Source organism: Sorex fumeus, unplaced genomic scaffold (genome assembly GCF_029834395.1).
Source record: "Sorex fumeus unplaced genomic scaffold, SorFum_2.1 ptg000054l, whole genome shotgun sequence".
NCBI classification, from domain to species: domain Eukaryota; kingdom Metazoa; phylum Chordata; class Mammalia; order Eulipotyphla; family Soricidae; genus Sorex; species Sorex fumeus.
This window is the reverse complement of record NW_026606111.1, coordinates 19,659,725-19,680,508: the sequence shown is the minus strand read 5'-3', so window position 1 is coordinate 19,680,508 and position 20,784 is coordinate 19,659,725. Positions and strand designations below refer to the sequence as shown.

The following is a 20,784-nucleotide window of genomic DNA, read 5'->3' as shown; positions in this document are numbered from 1 at the left end:
ATTTAAGACATTTTTCTAATAAGCTTCATGTTCTAAAGATTTGGAAACACTATTTCCAAAGAGAAAATTCCATTATACAGAATTGTCTCCCTCATGTGTGATATATAAAGAAAAATACCAAGGAATCAACAGATAATGAAAATTAAGATTTGGTCTTTTAGTAAGAAGTATATCACTGTATGGGGAATGAGGAGGTGGGGACAAGGAGACATTAAGACAACAGTGGAAAGAAGCTGGGGCTCCGGTGGAGCTGTAAAGTTTTATACATGAAACCTGCCACTATAAATATTGCAAATCATGGTACCAGAAATAAACATTTTAAGTATATTCTAAATCGAATACCCTTATCAAATTATCTTCTTTATTCTGTAATATGATGCCCACTGACAATCACTGGGTGAGTGAGGAACTTGAACAGCATTTTCATCTCTATTGGCTTTCTATATTGATCCTTCCAGAACTGGATAAAATCTTGAAAACCAGAAGCCAAAGGCAACTTAGAGGGGCCTGAATAAAAGACTGGTGAGGTTAATGGGACCAAAGTCTATGTTACCTTGAAGGGTAGTTACAGAAAGACATCTCCTTGCTGAAGAGACCAAGATAATCAGACCAGCCTCATATTTATCTATCCAAAATAATCATGGCAAATATGCCAATGAAACTTTTTTGCACCAAAACAAATGGATAGTTTTGAAAAACTTGCATCATAGCTAAAATGTGGTTAAAGATATTAAATAAGACAAAGATGTTCAGAAAATGGACATAAACACTGCACTGTCCTGCACTGTCCTCCCATTGTTCATGGATTTCCTCAAGCAGGCATCATTAACGTCTCCATTGTGAGACTTGTTACTGTTTGTGGCATATCAAATACGTCATGGGTAGCTTGCCAGGCTCTGACATGCGGGTGAGATACTCTTGGTAGCTTGCCAGGCTTCCGAGAGGGACAGAAGACTCAAACCCAGGTCGGCCGTGTGCAAGGTAAATGCCCTACCTGCTGTGCTATCATTCCAGCCAGATATAAACATTAACCAGAAAAACCATGCATTTATTGGAAAATGAAAAACCTTATACTGCAAGATGTAACATAATTCCTTAGCATGCTATTTTTACTATTAATATCAAATTTTCCTACTTATATTCTAAATATTTTAAAATTTCAAATAAACTCCTGATCTCCAAAGAATAGTTAGAAACTAAGAATTTGTTCTCCTCAAGATTAATTTTCAACTTTAAAAAATGTTTTTGCTGTCAATAAATCCTCTCCATCACAATAGCTTCAAATACAGCTCAAGAGATAATCTTTGAGAGGATTTTGAAAAATATTATTTTAAACATTTATATACAGTTTAAGATATTAAGCAAAATGTATATGAATGGCAACAAGTATTACTTTACTTCATTTAAACACAATAATTTTTTAAAATTACTTTTCAATTCCAAGTGAACAATTACATTTATCTTTAGTGTGTGAGAGGAGATTAGGCCAAACTTAGCAGTGTTCAGGGTTTCTTCCTGGCACTGTATTACTGGCTCACTCCAAGTGGGGTTAAGGGGATCATGCGGGATGCTTGGGATTGAACCTGGGTTAATCATGTGCAAGGCAGGTAGTATCTCTCTGTTGCCCTGAACTATTACACTTTTAATTATTGCCAGTAAGATCCGAGTTCTATACAATTGTCTATTAATACCAATATTACAAGGCAGAGCTTGGCAAGCTACCCATGGTGTATTTGATATGCCAAAAACAGTAACAATAATGGGTCTCAATCTCCTGACCCTGAAAGAGTCTCCAATATGGCAGTGTTGGGAAAGACGAGTAAGGAGAGGTTGCAAAAATCTCAGGGCTGGGACGAAAGGAGACGTTACTGGCACCTGCTTGAGTAAATTGGTCAACAACGGGATGTCAGTGATACAGTGATACCAATATTATTCTTGGTGGTTAGGCAGGCATTAATATGCATTCTGCAGAAATGAAAGTAAATAAAAAGGTTTAATTATTTTTCAGCACAGCGGTAGGGCGTTTGCCTTGCACACAGCCAACATGGCCGACCCGAGTTCGATTCCTCCGCCCCTCTCGGAGAGCCCGGCAAGCTACCGAGAGTATCTCGCCCGCATGGCAGAGCCTGGCAACCTCCCTGTGACGTATTCGATATGCCAGACACAGTAACAACGAAGTCTCCAATGGAGACGTTACTGGGCCTGCTCAAGCAAATCGATGATCAACGGGAGGGCCTTTACTTTACTTTACTTTCCTAATTTTTATAACTAGATGACAATGTTGAGTGAATTATGTGAGTCAAACAATGAAATACAGGATCTGAAGTACTGAGCTCATGTAGATTTATAACATGTTAACAAACCCATTCCACTAAAATATTTTAATTTTAAGCTAGGTTATATATATATGGATTATATTTATGTAATACTATATAATAATTATCTGTGTTTTTGTGCATAAATCAATCTCTATGTCTATAGGTAACATGTTTCTTCGATTTATGGCTGATTTCATAAAATGAGACACAGCCATTAACAATTCTTTAAAAGCAACTTACTCTATCACCCAAAGGAGTTAAAAGTACTTTCAAATTATCTTCCAATGCATTTTTCCTCAAATTAACTGGAAACTCTTCTTTCTTAATCATTTTTTTATTCACTTGTTTTTTAATTTTTTTTATTTCAGAATTTTGCTGAGAATATCTGATCAAGACTAAAGACTTCTAAAGTACTTCAACAATAATCAATAAGTAACTTCAACAAAGAGAGTCCTTCACTTTCTTTTCACTAAAACAGAGAGAAAATTTACTTAATCCTCAAAATAATCTAAGCTAAATAGGAAGCCATTTGATTCTTACAGTTAAGTCAAAGTCATCCTTTAACCTCTAATAATCTTCCAGAAATTATAGACAGAAATTCAAATTCTATATTATAAATATTAAAGTTCTGAAACAACATGGCTCAATTATCTTTGCACAGGTTTGGCCCATTTCCTGTACCAAAGGCATCATTTTTTAATTTCTGCCTAATTTGCTTTATTTGTACTGAGTCTTCTACCAGTAATACATTCTCTCTACACTTCCTGATCACAGAATTTTTTAGATCCAATCTACCTGTAACATCTATAAAAATACAGATTCACACTAGTCTCCTTTAAGCAACTATTCTACAAAGGTGTTACTGGTATTAATATATATATGTGTGTGTGTGTATATATATAAAGTAAAGTAAGTAAAGGCCCTCCCGTTGATCATCGATTTGCTTGAGTGGGCCCAGTAACGTCTCCATTGGAGACTTTGTTGTTACTGTGTCTGACATATCGAATACGTCACGAGGAGCTTGCCAGGCTCTGCCATGCGGGCGAGATACTCTCGGTAGCTTGCCGGGCTCTCCGAGAGGGGCGGAGGAATCGAACTCGGGTCGGCCATGTTGGCTGCGTGCAAAGCAAATGCCCTACCGCTGTGCTATCACTCCAGCGGTATATATATATATATATATATATATATATATATATATATAGTCTCTTTCAATTAGATTATAAACTCTTTAAGGTTATAACCTGGTTCTTAGACTCCCATTTACCTTATATATAATATGTACTGCACTAGTAGTTCCTGGAGAAATGAAATTAGTCAAAACTTCAGAATATAGAGAAAGGAAGACCTTGACCTTTCTGGAGGTTAGCAGGTAGAGTAAAAGAAGATGATAAAAAAGAATAAACACCCATCAACTATAAGATAATTTCCTAGGAAAGAAACGTGGGAAAAGCAAATCAGACGAGTAGCTACAGAAGCAATGAGAAACCTGAGGTTCTTTCTAAAACTAATGTAAAGCAAAAAGAATCTGAGGCTTCATTGGCAAAATAGCAAAATTAACTGTGAAACTTCACTAGACCAGCAGTAGAGTTATTTGTATTTTAGTCCAAGATCTCATACCTAGCAAAACTTAACAACTTATGTCACTGTCCACAGCAGTTCATCTCTGTGATGATAGACAAATGAGATGTGATCTCTAAAGTCCCCCTGGCTCAGATATTTTAGGGTTCTTCAAGTTGAGAGAACTTTCACTTCATTTCTTCTAGGCAAGAAGAGACACGAATTCACTTAAGAGCTATGATATACCGAGTACAGAACGTTTGTTACTAAAATTAATGGCAGGATTTATAAGACAACATAAAACAGACAAAATGCCTGTGACAGTACTGAACAGAACATTTAATATTTGTGTAGCTTATTGGGTCGTATCAGTTGAGCAACAATCCCATTGTGACAGCTCAAGGACTCAGAGTCTGAGCTGGAGACAGAAATGAGAATTAAAGACAACGCCTTCCAAATACTTGTTTTAGTGATGGAAAAGAAGCTTGTTGATTAAAAGAAGTGTGAAGAGCATTTCAAGATCCTTTTGATTAAGAGGAGATGTGTCAGTGTAAGAATACCATTGATATCATCTTTAAAATAATCACACATTCTCAAAGATTTAGACTATATAAGCAAGAAGATGAGTTTATAAATCACATAAGATGTCTGGCAGCACATCTGGAAAAAGAGAAAAACTATGAATCAAATGGTATTTGATTTCTCTTTCTTTACTCAGCACTTCCTTAGGCACCCAGTATTCTCTTTTGTATCTTGCATCTCTGCCACAGGTAGAGTCAATTAATCTAATAATCTCACTCTATGTTTACAGTCTAGGGACTATGCGCTCTCCCTTCCAAAAGGCACTTGTCTTAAAACAAGGCCATAGGAGAGGGCAAACTTAACCGTAAAAGAAAGACTGATGCAATTTCATGCTTACAGAAGGAAAAACACATTAAAGCACAAACTCTAAAGGAACTCTTTCAGATATGTATATAGACACACTATTAAATCTAGAAAACAATGTTTAGTTCTTAGTTAAGGGGATTAAAAAGTTCAACTCAAGCTAGAGGCAAATGCTATATTTGAACATTTCTGTAAAAGGATATTTTCAAAGCCCAACTACAAAATACAAAAATAAAATTTAAAAGGCCAATATAAAGATTTTTAACCTTCCATTCCCATTAATTTTATCAGATTAGGTAAGTATCCATTTGAAAAGACAACATAAAATTTTTGACCTTAAGTGTATTTGGCAAAAAGACAATAAAATCTTGCTTAGGGATCAGTGATGAATGAGCAAAGCATGCGTTCCTCAAAGAAAAGTGGCATGAAATGAAGAAAAAAAACCTATAAACTTTGGGCTACATCTCACCTTTCTGATGTCTTATGGCTGATCAAGACAAATTTTTAAATAGCAACCTTTCAAGAAGCACCAGTAGCCTAGAAGATAAAGCCACTAGTGTCCTAAAGCAGATTTTTTAACAGTGTACAATTAAAATCCATAATATTTTCATATGAAAACTTGGTTTCCAGAATTTTCTGAAATAAACAAAGAAAGTGACAACTCTTAAGCAGATAATTCCATAAGGCAGGACCCAGTTGGAAGAGAGAACAATTTCATAAGAGACACAGGTTTTGAAGCTGAACTGTTACCTAGAACTGGCTATTTCTTTGTTTTCCAGTGTAAAGCAGGGAACTATCCTTTTTCAGAAGCAGAAGGAATCTTATACACTAAAATACAGTAACCTAAGAGTAGAAATTTTAAGATGAAATAAAGAGGAGGTTTAAAAGGACAATATAAAACAAATCAAGTATCTATGACTATATTCAAAATAATTTTCTTTATCTACGAAGTTTCTTTACTACATAGGCCAAGTTTGTTTATAAGAAAAAATACCAATGATGAAACTTTGACCAAATTTGTTTTCAGTCAAAAAAAGAAAGGATCATCCTCAATCCCTTTAAAATACTCTCCAAGAATTTTAAATGTCTTTTGTCTTTGAAGAAAGATATATAATTTCATTCATTCAGTTCTTAAAAATATTTCCTTATTGAAACTCAATCCTAAACCTAGGTACAAACTATATGACAATGGACTTAAAAAGCTTATTTAACCTACTTTAAATCTTGATAATGCATTAATGAGACTCTTAAAGGGATAATTTTAATTCCCCCATCTTCAACCATAAAGACTATATAGTGCTAATCTGCCTTGCCCTTTCGATTAAACTTGTTAAGAACGTTCTATTTAGTCAGCACCCAGAATGGGCCATTAAAATTCTTGTTCGGTAAGAGTTGTGTTCAGTGCTCTGTTGTTTTAAATTCCATTAAATCCAAATGGTCTTTATCGCCCCATGACCACTGTGACTTCAATCAGCCAATTTAATTACCTTACAAAATTGTCAGCAGAAGCAGCAAAGAAAAACAGGAAGCTCTATGACGTTATCAGACAGAAATCTTCCTCTTCCTTGTTTAATCTAGACCAGTCAATAAAGATGTTCCTTCCCTTTCAGGGGTTTTTGACCTTACCTTTCAGGCCAAGATTTAGGGTTAAAGATTCACTGGAAGCACTTCTAGCACTTTGATAACTGGATTACAAATTGAAAGCCTATAGAAGATAAATCTTCACCACCCAGATGCAAAACAATAAACATTTCCATTTGAAAATACAAAACTATCCCACTGGGAAAAACCTGGAATCTCCTAAAAACCCTAGGCATTAAGCATGAAGATTAATGTGTTCATTATTTAAATATAGTCCTCAGAGAGTGAACTACTTTCAATTCTGTTGTGTAAAAAATGGGCATCAACAATTTACATGGAATAAATGTAAATGGGACTATAAGAACAGCAAAATCCTAACAAGTGAACAAGAAAGGGGGGAAGAAATTCTTGTCCCTTGGATTTCTACCACCAAAAAAATAGCAAAGCATTTTTATCAGAAATTGTGATGATGAAAAACAAAATCAAAGATTGGCATCATTATCATAGACAACACTTCAGTTAATGGATAGACTTAAAAGGCTCTGGTAATCAATGTTACATCCAGCATTTGGTCTCTGTGTTCCTTCTTTGTGTGGGAGCGATTCACATTAACTTGCCTGTGCTGAGTAAATGTTGAAACAGTGTCATTTGAGAATTCTGGAAATGAACACACTGCAATGATCACTTGAATTAAACCAAAACGCAAACGGTGTCCGAAGAAATGTCTACTGACATATAAACCCTTGTTCACTTCTAAGAGACAGCCTCACAAAGCTTGAAAATGTGCTGAGTTCCCTGAGTCTGGGTGGTACAGGGGTGCTATTTCTAGAGGACGAAAAGATCATTTTTCAAAGTCGCTATTTTGAAATGATTGTGCCTCCACTGATGGATCACATCACATCAGAGTTATTCTTTGAAGCTTTAAGAAAAATTGAGAACTTAGGTGGGGGGAAAAACAGATTTGGGGGTTTGTTGTTTTAAGTGTGGCTGCTGTGTTGGCGATTCTTGGAAAGATTTCCCTCCGCTGCCACCCAGAGCTCAGGAGAGCAGGTGTTGTGGCTTTATCAGTTTCAGGCAGGAGCAGGAGGACTCCCCCTTCCCCGCCTCCCCAGAGTCCGTTTCCGCTTCCAAATGTATAACCACTCCTCCCTGCCGCCCACTTCACCCCCCCATAGGAAGAAAAATCTCTTTCAAAGAATTTACAGAGTGACAGCCTCTAAGCTCAGTCAATTCTCTCACATTACTCAAAGTTGTAGTACATCTGCTGCTAATTATTATCTCTCGAAACACAGGGGAGGTCCAGCAAATTGGAAGGATTTATTTCCATAGGAATCCTTTCTGCTTCCCCTCACGCCAGGGCTTTTATCTGCTGTTCAGTCCCTGAGAAGGTAGACTGACTTCAGCTTGAGAGCAGGGAGTAGACCTGTGGCTAGTGCAAGGAACCCAGGAGGTTGTTCACTGCAAGGGCTAGGGATGGGGTGGGGAGGTATGGAGCTGGCCTTGGGAAGCCTTTGAGCCCAGCCTTCTTGCTGGCATGCTTAGGAGAAAAACTGGGAGGCAAAAAGAAAAACCTGCAAGGACGAGTGGCCCTAGCACAAGCTTAGCAACTTGGAAAGGACTGTCTTGAGGCAGCCCCTGAGACTTTGAAAGAAAGTTGGGGTGGATGTCTTTGCTCCTAAACTTTGAAAAAGAACCCCACCTCAGGGATGGGAAATCAGGGGTGTCTCGGAAGAGAGAGTCTTGCAAAACGCCCAAGAGCCTTATGGTGCTGCCAGCCCTGCACTCAGCTTCCCAGGAGCTAGTTACTCCTCCCTCCCTCCCTCGCTCCCCACACCCAGCCCACCCTCACTGGAAAGACCCGTAACAAAAGTAACAAAAGAAACATTCCGCTAGCTCAGAGCTTACAAACTTGGGCTGGGAGACTACTGGGGTTGGGGGCCCACAGCCATCCGCCGCCTATTTAAGGATGCTGCCTTCACCCTCTCCCGCGGCTCGTCAGGACAAGCTTGGCTGGGACGCATCTGCCTGCACACAAAGGTGCCAGGTTTGCGGAGCGCAAGGACGAGGGGCGCGGGAGTGCCCGGCTGGGGTCTCTCCGGGGACATCCCCCCTGGAAATGCCTGAAGGAGAACGCTGGGTCTGACCTGCAGCGAGAAAATGGATTCTGACTGTCCGAGGTCTCCCCCCAAACCCACTTCCACACACACAATCGCGGGTCTCCCGGCCCACGCGTCCGCTGAACGGGCGCCCTGGAGAAGCCCAGCGGAGCGGAGCCCGTCTCGGAGGACCGTGTAAAGGCCACGACTAACGGTTCGGTGGCCGCCCGCTGCGTTCGGGAGGAATGACCCCTGCGTCTCTACCCTCCTTGCCCCGGGCTGCCGGGGATGCTCCCCCTGGGAAAGCGACCCGTGCTTTCGGGGAACCCAGATCAGATCCGGAAAGGAGCGCCCGCGGAGAAGCAGGCCCAGGGAGGGGTCCGGAGATCGGCGGACTGGGACCGACCCGCTCCCGGGAGCGATTGCAGGAAGTTTGCTTGGGCACTGGAGAAGAGTCGTTGTGCCCATGTGTCGGGCTTGGTGCTCCCGAGCGCGTGTTTATCCACGCGTGTGTCGGTGCCTGCAGGTTTAGAGGGGCTGGGGGCGGGGAGCGAGGGAGGGAGGGAGGGTGGGAGGGAGAGGAGTTTTGCCAGCAGAAGAGGGGCGGGGGTGCCAGGGTACTCTGAGGTCGGTAGCATCCTGAGCAGGGCTCTCCCGGCAGCCTGGACGCGGGTGAAGGACGTCGCTTCAATAAGTCCAAGACGGAGCCGGGGAGTGGAGCGCGCAGCACAGAGGCGGGCAGGGCGGTTTGCCACCACCCACGGGAAAGGGAGGGGTGGGGCTGGGCAGCTCGGCGGCTGCACGGTTGCCATGGCTCCCGGGCAGCGACACGAGGCTGCAGGCGGCGCCCAGCCAGACCAGGGGAAGGGGGGGAAGCAGGACGGGGGCTGGATGCCACTTCCCCAACAGAGGCAGCCCAGCTCACCCGCACCTGGAGGGCCACTGCTCGGGAGCAGCTGCTGGTCCTACCCAGTCCCATCCGCACCAGCCCAGGCTGAGGCTCTGGTTCAGTCTTTTGAGCTCATGTCGAAAATAACCTCTATGAAGAGTGGGTTATATGCGCTCTACCACTCAAAACATCTTTTCTCTGGAAGAAAATAAAACTCCCATCACTGCATCAAAATAGTCCCAACAGGGAAATGTTCCAATGATTACACTGTACACAGTCCCCTCCCCACAACTCAGGTCAGAAAATCAGAGAAAATGGATCTCCACGTGGAAGAGGTTTGAAGTTAATGGGGAAAAAATAACAAGTTATCTAGAAACAAGGCTGTTTGTTAGGTTGTCAAGGGACTGGTGGGAAGGTTTTTGGCTACTTCTATATTTCTCAAAGAAAACTTAATAAGCAGTGGTCTAGAGAAATGTGTGTGTGTTGGTCTAGGGAAATGTGTGTGTGTGTGTGCGTGTGTTTGTATGTCAGCTGTTTTGGAAAACTGCTACACACTGCTATAACCGCCAAGATTTTTAATATGAAGATTTGAAATGATCAGCGAATGTAACAATCTAATGATTCAGCAAATATTGTGCTGCAAGACCAGAGCAGCAATAATTAAATCTTTATAGAGTATTGGTGGCAGTTTTCAGACTCAAAGGCTCTTTTTTTCCCACACTGACACACTAAGGCACATTCATTCACAATATACTTAAGAAGATAGTTCAATATTACAGACAAGTAGGTAAGTACTTCTCAAAACACTGGGCAAACCATACTATAGCACTTACCACAGTTGCAGCAGAACAGTTGAATACCTACACACACAAGCATTTCCAGTTAGAGACCTATTTGTCTCATCCAAAGAAACAAGCAAGCTTTCCTATGGATGCTGGTTGCTAAGAGCAACATATTTAACTACCATCTACAAGCATGAAGAAAAGCAAAGAACTACTACAAAAGGAATCTAGCTACAACTTTATTATTGTTGTTGTTGTTATTATTATTATTATTAGCCATCACCAATCCTATGAAGTCCAGGTGCCTATGTTTTGGGTGGTGGGTTAAATTAGGGTTCCCTTTTCTGATACATAAAAAATATTTCTTCCCTGGTTTCACAAAATTTTTCACAAAATATTTCTTCCCTGGGAGAGGCAATAAATTTTATTTAAAAAAATTAAAAAGTACACGGGGGAAGAAAGGAGAGAGAGGAGATAATGTCCACATACTAGGAGATGCAGACAATCTTTACAGATTTAAATTTCCGGAGTGATTTAATGTATCTGCTTTTATCTCAAAAGACAGACTCAGGATTATATGGTTTCCTGAACTCTGGTCCAAATACATTTGAACTGTCAAAGGAAGCACCAGGGTTAGGGGCACTTATCCTGTTGGCTTTCTCCTTTCTAGCTCTTATCTACTTTAGGGAACTTTCCCTTGCCAGTTTTGCTCCTACTAAAACTCCACTGACCATTAAGGGCAGAGGAGTTGTCCATGCTTCATTTCCTCCGGGCAAACCTTCTGACCACTATTTTCAGTGAAGTCCCACACTTAGGTTTTCCCTCTGGCCCCCAGGAAACCCAGTCTCCCATGAAAAGCAAGAAGCTTCTCTCATACACAAATACCACCTTGATTCTTTTATCCTAACAGTGAAATGACAAAACAGATTTGGACTCCATACAACTACCCTGCACATCAATCTTTCCCGCCAATCATTTATTAGACCAGGACTTTGCCCAGGACTTTTCGTGAAACCACTAGGAGAGCAACATCAAGAGTTAAAAACAAGCCCCAAACCCTTTCTGTTGATGCTATTACACTCCATCTAAGCAGCAGCTTCCCCTGATTAAGTAGAATCTGCAGCCTGACAACCACATGCTTAAAAACTCCAGAGTCCCAGTGAGAGGACCAAGGAGTGGGAAAATGGTGACATTAACAACAACAACAACAACAAAAAAAAAAACACACTGAAAAGAAATCAAAGGGTCTAGTGTCCTTCACTGCACGTGTGGACCTGTCCGGCAGTGTGGATGAGGGTTGGGGCGGGCAGGCCAACTCATCAAAGAGTTACCAGATACTATCTCACAGCATCAGCCGGGAAGCTGGGAGAAGCGTGGGGTCTGGCTAGCTGGCTGGATCTTGCAGACCGTGCAACCCACCTAGCCCAGAAGGTTCCCAGAGAGACTAGAGCTCTAGAGCGCGCCGGCCGTGCCCCCAAGCGGCATCACAATTTCTGGCAGGCTAACGTGAGAATATAACGCCTGGACCACTACCACATGCTGGCACTCACTTCTTCCTCCCGCCTAAGAAATCCTTAAGGAGGGGGGAGCACAAAGGGGTTTTTTAAAACCCCAGGGGGGCGACGAGCAGTGAACAGGTCGGAATGCCTGGAGCCCAACCACTCAGCAGAGCAGCGATCCCGACTGTTTACATCCGGCAGCCTCTCGGAGGCGGATACTAAGCCAGAGAAAAAGGATGGGGAAATCTTACCAAATCTTAATACATGTGTGGTTCCTTGGGAATATCCAATCCACAGTAAGCAGAGCAGGAGTTTAATGGTGCGCCTGAAGACTGGATTACTTAGAATCGGGGAAATAATCTTCATGGTGTTTCTGTGTCCACACCCGCGTCACCCACGTCCCCGATCTAGCGTTAGGCTCCCGGTTCGGGCAGGAATGAAGATGCGTCGAGTGGTGGCCGCAGACGCGATCACGGCATGGTCACAGAGAGACGGAAGAAGTCTCCGCTTCCCAAACCCATTAGCAATCGCTGCATGTTCTTCAGTCACTGCGCCAAGGAGCAACCTTCCACTGCAAGGGATGGTGGGACATCCATGTTAGTCGGGGAGCATCCGGGAGAAATCCTGCACGCACACCCACAATGTCCGGCCGCGCGAGCCTGGGGGAGAAAAGGAAGAGGAAAATCAATAGGAAATCCAGCCTGAGAAACGGCCGAGGTGTCAGTAATGAGCCACAGTCCCAGTACAAAAGACTCTTTGCTCGCAAAGGTTTTGCCAGGCCCTATTCTACTGCACTGCTGCACAGCTTCTGACGTGAAGCCAAGATTAAGTGAGAAAAATTGAGATAGCTGCCTGCCTTTTAAGGCTCCCTGCCAGAGAGAGCTTCCCAATATCTATTATGCAACAGATCTGATCCTCTGCCATGAGTTGTGAGAACTAAGTCAGATTTATTCACATGGAGAAAAGTGCTTTTATTTTCATTAAGTCTCATTTAAGTGTGATGTATACAAGCGAATTTCTTACAATCAACATAAATTTTAATAACTGACTAGCTCAGTCAAAGGAGATACTTTTAAAAAGGAAAAAAAAGTGGTAAAACACACAGGGATTTATCGCAAATGTTACTTAAGTTTAAGATGAGGTCTTATTCATACTTCAAAAATAAAGACTGAAATGTTGTAGAAGAGGTAAAGATAGTCTAAAAACTTGAGTGGAATATTTTTGATTACTAGTAAGGAATAAATTTAGATTTCTTCTGTGGCCTTGTACAAGTTGAAGAAAAAGCAAAGGGTCATTTCCCCACATTCTCTTATGCCATAGAATATAATTGTGCATATGTTACAAGCAAAACTGTTCGCATTAATGTGGCAAACTTTATAGTCATCAATAATTTATGCAAAAATTTCTCATCATTTGGGCTGCAGAATACATTTCTTCATCAATAAGTGGAATATATGATCAGACCTTGAGCAACATTGTGAGACATAGTAAAAATGCTCTTATTTTCTCATTCAGAACATTTAGAATTTATTTTCTCAGTCAGAACATTTAGAATTCCCAGGAGCAACTGTCTTGGCTTTTATAAGTAGTGACTTATTCAAAGAATAAAAATACATGTATTTTAACACTAAAGTACATTTTATTGTTGAAATTATATACATGCTATTGTTAATATATATAAAAGTATCCAAACCTAATATCTTAGATTAGTCAGTAAAACTAAGAGTAATAGATATATTATAACATATTAACATTTTAAATCATCAAGCAGCATGAAAGGTAAACTGCAGGAACTATATCTGAATCTTTTAAAATAACCAACAGAGATTAGGTTAAACCTTATCAAAATAAGATCATCTCTTGTTTGAAGGACATCTCTTTTTTTAATAATGAGGGATATGAGTACTATTTCCTCAAGATAGCAAAACGCTGTAATGGTTCCATTCCACTACACTGATTTTTTTCAATTTATGTTTCCTTAAGTCTTTATAAAATAGTGATTTGGAAATAAACCTACATTTTGCAAGGGCATTACAGTTGCATTTTAAAAGATGGAGGCATAACTGCAGTGTCAAAAGTAAGTATCATGAATGGCTAGTTCTGCAGGGTAGCAGGCAATTCAGTCGGCTAATCTGACTGTTGGAGCACTTTTAAAAGAACACCTTGTGCTAGGATCAAGGGTATCTAGCGACTCCTTCAGACCATATTTAAAATATCTTTTGGAAGGCATGTGCAGCCCAATATGTTCAGTCTTGTATTTGCTGCCTCATTTACCGAATTAAATATGTTCTTTCCCTTTTTGATCATAGCATAGATACAATGACTGCCAGGGAAACAATAAATAGTCTTATTTTTTTACATCTGTCAATACAATACAATACAATACCCCAAAATAACATGTTTTATTGTGATTTACTCAAAATGCTGCATTTTGCTACGTAGTTGGCATTTAATAGAACCTAAAAAATAAATTATTTCAGAACTACTTGTTCATATATTCTGTCCACATTGGTATCTGACATTGCGGTAGTAACCTCTCCTTAAAACTGGCATTCTAACTAATTTATGAGGGATTATTTACTGGATATCTGGCTTCAAAAGTGAAAGCTTAAGCTTCGAGATTCACAATGTTCTTAGACAGTAAATTAAAGAGTTTTAAGACTGTCTTAAGTTGTTCTTACTATGAACTATTTTTGCTCCTATGCTAAACTAGATTTATTTATACACACATCAACTGATCTAAGAGGTTTCAACACAACAGTCAGCAAGCAACTCCACCTGTCCAATTGAACTTCTGCAAGAGAAACCTTTCTTCAGGACCGTGGACAGCACCCCAGGCACAGAGATTTATTCTGGAATAGTACATGAAAGTATTGATATGAATTGGTAATGTAATGACATTTGAAGTAACTGTGTACATTTCTAGTACACTGAGTCTGGGAATCTGAATGATTGCACCATTCACACTGTCAAGAGGACTATTTTGTCAATTGTGTCATATTTATATTTCACTGTGACTTACTGGGATTGCTTGGTATAGTAAGGATGTGCAAACATGATCCTTTTCCAAGGCATACCTCTACAAAAGCCACTTATATTAACTGTGAGTTCCCTTATGAGCAATAATTTGTCTCTCTGTACAAAAATTCCATAAAAGACCACCAAGAATTCAGAATATTGAATAACATGCTGTCAATGTTCAGTGGCTAAAGACATTTCTAAAATGTACAATTAGTTACTGCTTTCAAATTCTCCACCTCCAGTTTTCCATCTGTTATCAGGATAATCATATTAATTTTTTTCTCATTAAACTTTACTCATTCCCAGGACAAAAATAAGCTTCCAGATACACAGTAACAATAACAGAATTCCTAAAATTACCTCCCTATCCAGAGGATATCTAGTGGTGTGAAAGATACCTTATATATAGTAATTTGGAATTATCACAAGTTTTTCTCCAATGCTAAAAACATGCATCATAGTTCTGGAACTATATGAAGGACTGATAAAGATACTGTATAGTCATGGATCTGATATTTTTCTCTTAAAAGTGTCAGTTCTGTAATTTGCTCCTTTCCTAGAGAAAAACAACTTCATTTGGTGTCATATGATTACATGCATTTAGATAGTGAAATTTATATACTTTATTATATGGTCTCATGTGTTTTCCCCTCATGTTGACCATATGGCAACATTTATTTCTAAGAGCCAAAGCTCTGTAGGTTCCAAGGTCAAAGCAGAGATGACAAACTGAAAATGCACATATATATGCACACAGGGAGTGGAGCTGTGTTTAAGAAGCACGAATAAAAAAGCAAACTACTGTGTGCTAACATGGAGAAATATAAAACCTGTGATAAATTAGCTAAAATAAAAAGGAAACATATCATGCTCATACAAAGCTTATTGCAACAACAACAGGAAGACAAGAAGCCATTAGCTTCATCTTTCACAGTATTTTTATATTTACTGACACTAATGACCTCTTATTCTTGGGCACTATTACTTGAGAAGCAATTTTAGTTTCCTATCCACCCAGTGAAAATGAATCTTATTCTAGTTAGCTGCCACCTGCTGGGGCATGTACAAGTGTGTAATAATCCTAACAGCAAAATCCTTAAAAGACAAAGCTTATACCTTTTGCAAGAAAGAAAAACTAAACATCAAGGACCACCTAAATTTCAAAAGTTCTTGTTATTTCTACATTTAAATTTTTCTCATGGAATTCTTTCTAGGGGTTTCATTTGACTTGTCTCTCAAGTCCTGCTGTTATGTGACATTTGAGAAATCCCATCTTATAGTAACACCTGACCTATTCTCCCATGCATGTGGTCTGTTGTATTGCTGCTAAGCAAAAATAAACAGGCTGTTCATCCATGGCGTTTGAAGTGCCAGAGAATGAAGTCAAAACTAATACTGGTTCAAACCACACTGTTGCATACTTCACTCTTAACTACGAATGCTATTGTGATCTGATCTCTTGTGATTCTGCAGGCATTTATGCTCTTTAATGACATTTGAGTTTCAATTCATTTTAAGATATCTAAAAGAAGTCTACTAAATTAAGAAACTGAACTGGAACAGCTGTAAAGGGCCTGAAATCTTTTCTTTTTCAAATTTCAGCCTGTGCCCTGTGCCATACTCAATGGAGTTAAAGAGGGGGGAAAAACCAGGTAATATTTCTAGGGACCCCTTATTTTTTCATATCCTTCCTTCTGCATACTTAATTTCACTTGCTTCACTAGTAAGTTCCTAGGGCCAATAGAAGCTACTTTAGTGGTTCCAGGAATGGGTTCTAGAAAAAGTTACAAGGTGCTGAACTTAGACAAATCAAGGCTGAAATAGCAGTGTCTCCCTTGCAGCAACTAAAGATTGAGATTCAAAAGATCATCTCATGTGAAATGAAATGACTCCTCAGGGTAATTTCTGATAACACCATACTTACAGCACGAAGATGAAGGAGTAAGAGAAGGTTAATCGGTGTGTTAGCAAAAGGAGAAGAGTGGCAAGTTTCCTAATACGACAGAGTCCCTAAACTGAAAATAATGATCTCAAGCCTCCACTAGATAGTGTTGGTTGGTAAAGAACTCCCCCTTGGAAAGTGGAGGGGGGAAAATGATCAGGGGACGCAGAGTCATTAAAAGTTCTTGGCGTTTATGATCCACCTGGTGACACTGCTCCCCTGACCCTAACGGGGCGCCCTCCGAATTTTGCTAGCGGTTACAGGCTCCGTCCAAAGAACCCTCTGGACTTTTTCAGCACCCCGCAATAAGAAGCAGGGTTAGGGGAAGGACCGGGCGCTGCCAAGGATGCTTGGGGAGTCCATCAAGCCCGGCGCCAGACACACACACACACACACACACACACACACACACACACACGCACACGCACGCACACACACACACATACACACACTGCTCGTGGCTCCTGGGTCTCTCTCTTCACCTCGCGTGCCTCCCCGTCGCAGAGGCCACTTCCTGACACGTCCACTTCTTCTCAATTATTTGATGGCGAGGATGCAGGAGCCCGCAGCATCCTTCCCGGGAACTGGCCGAGGCGAGCGGGACGAAGCCCCCCAGTCGGTCGCCGCGACCCGGTGCAGCGGGGGCCCGAGCGCACCCGACTCCGGAGCGTCGCTCTTCGCCTTCTTCCTTTCCGGGGCGGAGAAAAATGCCCCCCGCGCCCACCCGGGCGTCTCTGGCGCTCCGGGGACCAGACAACCTGGGGAGGCGGCGGGGAGCTGAGGCCCCCCCCAAGTCTCGAGGTGGGGGAGGTGGGGCGGGGAGTTCTTACCTTTGGCCGGGGGCGAGGTGGGCGGGGAGGGGGAGGGGTGGTCCTCGGGGCGGAGCGGCCGGAGGAGGTCGGCCGGGCTGGCCCCGGCTCCGGGAGCGAGCAGCGCAGCCGCGGGCGCCGAGCTCAAGTGACGGCGGCGGCGGAGCCGGGGACCGCCGAGCCGCGGTGGCGGCGGCAGAGACGGACACGCCTCCTGGCGGGGGTTCCGCGCCTCTTGCTTTAAAGGCGCCGCGTTCCTTTCCCCGCGGCCGCCGCACGCTCCGGCCGCAGTTGCCGCCGCTGCCGCCGCCGACGGGGAGCTGCGCTCCGCCGGGGACAGCAGGAGGGAGAGGTCGGTCGGGAATCACCGAGCCACCCTCCCCCGCTTCCTGTTTAGACGTTAGGAACCCACAGGACCTGGACTTCGTCTCTTCAGCCCACCCCCGCCTCCTCGGCGATGGGGCGGGGTGGGAGGGGGTGGTGGTGGTGGTGGTGGTGGTGGTGGTGGTGCGGGGACCCGGACAGGGATGTTCGGGCACGGACTGATGCGAAACGCCGAGCAATGTGCCCGCCTGCATGGGGGCCAGAACGTGTAAAGAGTCCGAACACGTTGGGTTCTGGGTGGCAGCTTTTATATCTCTCCGAAACCATAGCAACAAAACTTAGATGCTGCCAAGGAGCCGCTGGTTGTATCCAAAGTAGGTGGTCGCCTAAAACCAAAGATTATTTCCCTTTTTAAGTAAGCCAGGAAGATCTTGACCTGTGCTTCAGCCCCTCTTCCGAAGCGCGGGTGCAAACTACCCGTGCGCTCCCCTCCATCACCCTCTCCCAAGCCCCCACGCTGCCTGTACCATACCCCCTTACAAGTCCTGAGTCACTGTCACACCGTAGCTATTTCCCTGGGTGATAAACAAAAGGGACTTGTCCATAATTCGATGTGTGGCGAGGGTGGGGGTGGGGGGAAAGGGTAATCTTTTCGTAGTGTGGAGTATTAAAGACCTGATGTCTGGCCCCAGTACCCCTGGTCCCCATCAGAATCCCAGAACTCCCAACCACAAACAAAATTCAGAATGAAGTTGGATTTGAGATCCAATGGGCGCACACTCGAATGTGGAGTAGTCCAACGCCAGGCGACTGCCTGTTCCAGTTCTCTAAAGGAATTTTAAATTCGGCTAGAGGTGAGGAGCAGTGGATGACTACATTCCTGAATACACCCAAAGGTTGGTTTCCAGAAGGGCCACTGCCAGCAGACAGCTTGCTGCCAGCAGTGCGCTCCAAGTTCCTCAGGCTTCTCAGTAGAAACGATTAGCTTCTGCAAACAATCTCTGATATCTGCTCCTCTGGAGTCAAAAAAGTCAACATCTATTCAATATCATTGCTGTTTTTATCCTGGGCCTTATGATAAGTACTAGAGCAGAGACTCAGCAGGTGTCCTCGGATGAAGTTGGTGAGCAGAGATTTGCAGGCTAGGAACCATCAGTGTGACTGAGCAGGAACAGGTAGGGTTTGCTGGGCCTTGCAGACAATTCTCAAAATAATAATAATAATAATAATAATGCATAAGGAAGATTCCAGGTGAGGTCTCAGGGCTCTGTGGGTCTTAGAGCATCTCAGATCCCAAGATACTCCAGTCTCTCTTTGGGAAGGTTCAGAAATTCAGAGGCTCTGTGTTCTCCAGGAAACAGTCCTCTTGGAGGAAGATAGTCATTTGTCACTTTGTGCTCCCCCAGACATCAGCCCCAACACGCTCACGTGCACACCCTAAGCAGCTCAGAGTTAAGCCTGAGCCCCAGCCTGGATGGGCACTGCCACCCACCATGTCCTAGGGCTAGTCCCTGACTCAACCCATTCTGGAACTCATATATAAATGTAGCTCTGTCAAAATTGGTCCTCAAGCAAAACCACCTGTCTCTCTTCACTCTAGGCCTCTAAGCCCCTTCCATGTCCTACTGCATTACCCAGGTCTTGGAAACTCAATAAAGGGAGATGAGTTATGGGCAAAGGAAAGTCCCTTAGTCATTTAAAGATCCTGGGGATGCTGGGAGTCTCCTATAATTAAGTCAACAGCGGCCTTGTTGTACAGAGTAAATAAATAGTCAATGACTCCATTGTGCCCTCTCTGAGCCAGCAGCACAGACGCGTGACTAGCTCTGGGCGCCTGGACTCCAGCTGCTGTGACCTGCAGCCTAATGGGACCTCGAGGCACCATCAGTTTGGGCCAGGTCCGGTGGGGAGAAAAATGGTTCATTCAGTCCCAGTTCCTAACAGGAGTAATGAGGACAACTTGTCTACAGGCCAAAGATACTCCCTTTGTCATCTGAACACCCAGCCTCTACTCTTCCAGAGTAGGAGGAGCAAAACCCTGGCTACAGAATCAGGTTCCAGCTGATTTTGAAGGATGGCAACTGGCTTTGTTTTATTGATTGAGATCCTAGAGCAAAGAGTGCATCTTTTCCGGCTTTAGGAGATCACCATATGACTTGCCACACAGTGGTGAAGGAAAGAATGGAAAGGGCACTGGATCAGCTTTCCATTTTTTAAACTGCTGTTCGAGACCAGATTATATTTGGGAGAAGAGACTTCAAACCACTCTAAGAGCTATGTGTGTTTTTATCTTTTTAAAGTTATTGTTATTTTGTTTTTTGGAGGGTGTCACATCCAGCAAAGCTCAGGGTTTAGTCCTCACTCTGTGCTCCGTGATCACTCCTGGTGTGCTGCTGAGAAAATACAGGGTGCTAGGATAGAACCCTGATTGGCCCCATGCAAGATAAGCACTTTATGGTCCGCACTATCTCTCTGACCCTTCTATTTGTCTTTTCAAAACTGAATTTTGGACTTATTTTCCAGAGTACTTGCTAGTTCATGTGGCTTGTGAGGAGAAAGCTGGGAGAGGAGAGGAACAAAAGAAAACCATGATGTTGTGACAAACTCATTTCCAAATATCAGAGCTTCATCTGGATTCTAAAGAGAAAAGCAAAAGAGCATCAGACAATATACACTCATCTGATTCTCAAAATATAATTCTAACTACTTTAAATTCTTCATTACTTAAATATTTTTCTTAATATGCCATGTTTTATGAGATTATACTTTAAGGAATCAGATCCCAAGTCTCTTTGGGAACATTGTGGTGAAGACCTTTCTTCTCTGTTTCCCCAGATACCTTAACACTTAATCTTCCATTGCTAAGAAATTCCCTGCCAATCTTATGCAGCAACCACCTGACAATTGGCCCTTTCTTAGTTTCCAAATGTGGTTTGAACTTAATGTGTTTGGGATTTTTGACTCCTGAGGATCCATCAGGGAACAGCCTGACTTCTCAGGAATACTTCTAGAATTTGTTTCTATATTTTGAATATATAGAATTGAAAGTTATTGTTTTGGCCCCTCTAATCTGATCTTCTT

The 20,784-nt window shown here is 42.4% G+C and overlaps 1 protein-coding gene across 5 annotated transcripts in view; it reads right to left on the bottom strand.

Annotated features, from left to right (window-relative positions):
* The window catches only part of GRIK2 (glutamate ionotropic receptor kainate type subunit 2), a 672,268-nt gene extending 654,722 nt beyond the window's left edge, over positions 1-17,546 (bottom strand). For 2 of the 5 annotated variants that reach the window (XM_056124987.1, XM_056124989.1), the window contains exons 1-2: positions 17,401-17,544; positions 11,859-12,266 (exon numbers count right to left, since the gene is read on the bottom strand). In XM_056124987.1, the coding sequence (XP_055980962.1) occupies positions 11,859-11,973 (115 nt within the window). In that variant the 5' untranslated portion in view covers positions 11,974-12,266; positions 17,401-17,544. Of the gene's footprint in view, positions 1-11,858; positions 12,417-17,400 lie in introns of those variants that run through there. The other 3 variants (XM_056124992.1, XM_056124990.1, XM_056124988.1) reach the window with 3 other exon arrangements.
* Between the last annotated feature and the right edge of the window lie 3,238 nt (positions 17,547-20,784).